The sequence below is a fragment of the Octodon degus genome, unplaced genomic scaffold (genome assembly GCF_000260255.1).
Source record: "Octodon degus isolate 3935 unplaced genomic scaffold, OctDeg1.0 scaffold00026, whole genome shotgun sequence".
NCBI classification, from domain to species: Eukaryota; Metazoa; Chordata; class Mammalia; order Rodentia; family Octodontidae; genus Octodon; species Octodon degus.
Window position 1 is genome coordinate 17,670,196 of NW_004524602.1, and position 3,922 is coordinate 17,674,117.

General features: G+C 52.1%; 1 protein-coding gene across 2 annotated transcripts in view; it reads left to right on the forward strand.

Moving 5' to 3' along the window:
- Positions 1–3,922, forward strand: part of Aldh1a2 (aldehyde dehydrogenase 1 family member A2) — a 42,672-nt gene that overhangs the window by 13,015 nt on the left and 25,735 nt on the right. Inside the window, exons 4-5 of one of the 2 annotated variants that reach the window (XM_004628868.2) lie at positions 1,535–1,713; positions 1,921–2,034. In XM_004628868.2, coding sequence (XP_004628925.1) covers positions 1,535–1,713; positions 1,921–2,034 — 293 coding nt within the window. The remainder of the gene's footprint in view (positions 1–1,534; positions 1,714–1,920; positions 2,035–3,922) is intronic. The other variant, XM_023712688.1, reaches the window with a different exon arrangement.

Below are 3,922 nucleotides of genomic sequence, written 5' to 3' on the forward strand. Positions count from 1 at the left end.
GCTGTGTCAACTAAGCACCGCCGAGCCCAGCGTATTAACGACCTGCCCTTGATTATGGGTGTCAGTCCCGCTCACGGAAAGCCGATGCTTTGTTGTATCTGCTTGTTTAGTTTTTAGAGCTCTGACTCACCGTCTTTCCGGGCATATGATTTCATATGGCCCTTCAGTGCTCCTTCCCACTGCATCTTTCCACAAGATTCTCGATAAGGAGGCTACAGAAGGCACAGTGGTGCGATTAACGCCGTGGCCGTAATTGAAACCATGCCGGGCCGGTGATCGCCTTGTAAAGGGAGTAGCTGTCGTCCTGAGCGTTTGGCTTGGAACAGTAGATCGCCCTTTGCTCTTCTGTCACCCACACCCTTGTCACGACAGAAAACACCAGGGAACCTGCGAACAGTGCTAGCTAATAGTTCCGATGGAGACTGCAAGGAAAGGCTCAGCTTAGACATGCAGTGGAGACACGAGGACTTCTCTCTTCAGAAGGCAGGAGGTGGCGGAGGACAGTCCTTGGCTAGGGAGTAAAGTCTGACGGTGTTACGAGTATTTATTCAAGTGATCAATAAGCCCCAGGCAACTATGAAGCTGTTTAGTGACTGGAAGGGGAAGCCAGTGGTTTGGTTGTTGGAGTCCTTCTGCTCCTACCCCTGGAATCCCCTTGGAGCTGCCCAGGGTAAGATCTGTCACCTCCCTGGGGACCCAGACCCACCCCCTCAGCCTGCCCAGGCTCCGAGCTGCAGCTTCTCTGACAGGACGAAGGCCGCTTGTCAGCCAGCTCTGGCTCAATTACTCTGAGATTTATACAGTGCAGATGGAACGGAAAGATCACTGAGGACTCTCAAGTTTATAAACAACCAAAGGGAAAAGAAATTGGGTGTTTGGTGAAGGCGAGACACTTGTATATTTTTGCAGGCTTGCCAGAGCTGGTGGGAACCCTGCAGGGCTGGCAGCTGAGACGCGTCAGGCCGAGCCCCGTGCTCAGGGACAAGGGCTGCTGCTTTCCTTCTTGTGAAATTATCAATGACACCTGATAGCAGCGCGGCTCATGCCCGAGTGGACGGCCACGCAAGCACCTATCCTGGTCAAGTCCACCAAGAGCACCTGGCCACATTCACACACGCGTGTCGATGTGTTTCAGTCTTGTCACCCTGTTTTGCAGTAGGAAGGAGATGATTTGAAATACTTGCCCGTAGATACCTGTTTATTGGACTAGTGGGGGTTTTGTGACTGTATGTGTGAGAGAAGGCACCCCAGGACCCTGGAGTACACACTGAAATAAATACAGTGTGCAGCTCGAATCTTCTTTTCACTTCCACAAACAGCTCTCACAGCAAATAGGAAAAATCCTGCTGTACAAAGGCCGGATTCAAGAAAAGCATTTAACACACAAGAACCTAATGGGACCTAACTTTAAGGCTAGTAGCAGACAAGAGCAATGGCAGCCCAAGACAATGCAAAGCCGCCTTTGCATCAGGGTACTTCTTTGGGGGGCGGGCTTGGAGGATGAGGCTGAGAAATCTGAGAATTCAGTTCAAAGAAAGCAGCACCAGAGCGCTTTCCCGCCGTGACCCCAGTCTGCTTTCCCAGTGGAACTTCCCGCTGCTCATGTTTGCCTGGAAGATCGCTCCGGCTCTGTGCTGCGGCAACACCGTGGTGATAAAGCCGGCGGAGCAGACGCCGCTCAGCGCGCTCTACATGGGAGCCCTGATCAAGGAGGTAGGACCAGCGGCCCCAGGCCGATGCGTCCGTGGGCCCTGAGGGTGTTCCTTCTTACTGGATCCAGCTGAGGTCCTTGCGCCGGCCAGGCAAGCGCTTATGCGGTGGAGCTACCTCCTTACCCCTCCGAGCGCATCCCTTCTGAGGGGATGCGTCAGTGTCCGCAAGGCACAGTGCCTCCCATTTTCAGTTTCATTTGATTTCTAGGCGGGCTTTCCACCTGGAGTGATCAATATCCTGCCTGGATATGGGCCGACAGCCGGCGCGGCGATTGCTTCTCACGTTGGCATAGACAAGATTGCATTCACGGGCTCTACCGAGGTAGGCACCAGAGGGACGGGGGCCAGAATGGCCCTGCCAAGGAGAAGGCGCAGAGTCTCCCCCTCTGCTAGACACTGGCGGGGCAGGGAAGGCCAGCTCCCCTCAGAGATGGGGGCTCCAGGGTGGGAGAGGGGACCGCGGGCGCCGAGCGCACCCTGACCTCTGCATGCCAGCAGGTCCCCAGGTGCCTAGGATCCTGTCTGGGTAGAAACTGTCCAGGAGCTGCATTCCAGGTGCCTTCTGAGTCCGGGATATGTAGCCCAAGCAGGTGAAGTAGTTTGAAGTTCGCACTGGTCCCTGGCTGGGGGAGGAATGGAGACGCAGTATTCCCTCTTCATCGTCTGCGCAGGCCCTGGAGATGCAGGCAGTGGCTGACATGTCCCACGGGCCACAGGGACGACAAGCCACGTGCGAGCTCTCAGCCAGTGGCTCCGCAGTGAATGGTGCGGGCTGCGCGGGTGCCGTGCTCTCTGCCGCTGCCCATGGGCTGTGCCCTGCTGGCATGGGGCAGGCCTGGCTGACACACAAACTGAACATGGCTGTGTGCCCATAATACTGTATTTATAGATGCTAAAACTGAATTTAATGCTCACATGTCCACAATATTAATCTTGTTATTTTTTCCAGCTATTTAAATATGTGAAAATTGTTTTTAGCTCATAGGCCGTACCAGTGGCATCAGCCTGCCAATCCCTGATGTAGGGCCACCGTCCGCTTGGGGACGCTGTAAGCCGTGCCGCTCTATGCCTTTGATTCCGGTAGCAGTGATGAGAGAGAGTGTGGCCCGTTGCATTCAGCAGAGCCTCAGATGCAGCACTGTGGAGTGAGAGATGCCTCCGGTCTACACAGTGCTACCCAGCAGGGGCACAATGAGAGAACACCATTTAAATAAGCTAGTAGCCACATTTTTAATAAGAGTAGTAAATGAAATTAATTTTAATACAAAGCTTAATTTAATCCAGTATTTCTTTTTTTAACCTTTTATTTATGTATTTGCTACAGGGTCTCACTATGCAGCTCAGATGCATAGTGATTGTCCTGTCTCAGCCTCCCCAGTGCTGAGATTATAGGTGTGCACCACCACTCCACAGCCAGCAGGCTGGAACTGGGGATCAAACCCAGGTCCTTGCACTCACCAGGCAGGCGCTTAGACTGCTGAACTATCTCCCCAGCCCTTAATACAGTGTTTCAAAAAATCTTATTTAAAGATATTATCAACATAGAAATTGCTAACACATTATTTTGCATGCTCCTGTTCTTAGGACACCTCTAGACCCTGGTGCAAGGTACATACCTTGACATCTGTCTCAAGTGCTCCAGAGCACAGGCAGCCAGCGGCCACACACTGGACAGCACAGGCCTAGAAACGTGTAGTGCCCGTTGATAGGACGTTGATGGTACTAGGTTAAACTCACCATGTTAATTTCCTTGAAAACCTCATGGGCTGGTGAGATAGCTCAACGGACTGAAGCGCCTGCTTAGGCAAGCTTAGGCAGGTGCTGGGACCGCAGTGCAGTCCTACATGCCACACGCCACGCCAGCTCCACCCGAGGGCGGGCTGAGCCGGCCAGAGTCCAGGCATGGTGGTGCACGTCTGTAATCCCAGTGCTGGGCAGGCTGAAAACAGGGGGATTACTATGAGTGAGACCCTGCAGCAACCAAATATATTTTTAAAAAGCTCATGAAACATTGATTAATAGACTTGAACAATCATTTAGAGTTGGAGTTTATTGAGCTTTATATTGGTCGAGAGTTAATCTTGTTTCCAGAACTTTTATCATAGTGGTTGTCACAGTCATGTTGCATTTTAATTATATAAACCAAAATATGAGTATTACAGGAAGTACCTGCACAAACTAAGGCCACCTCACTACGTAGAGAAACGTGG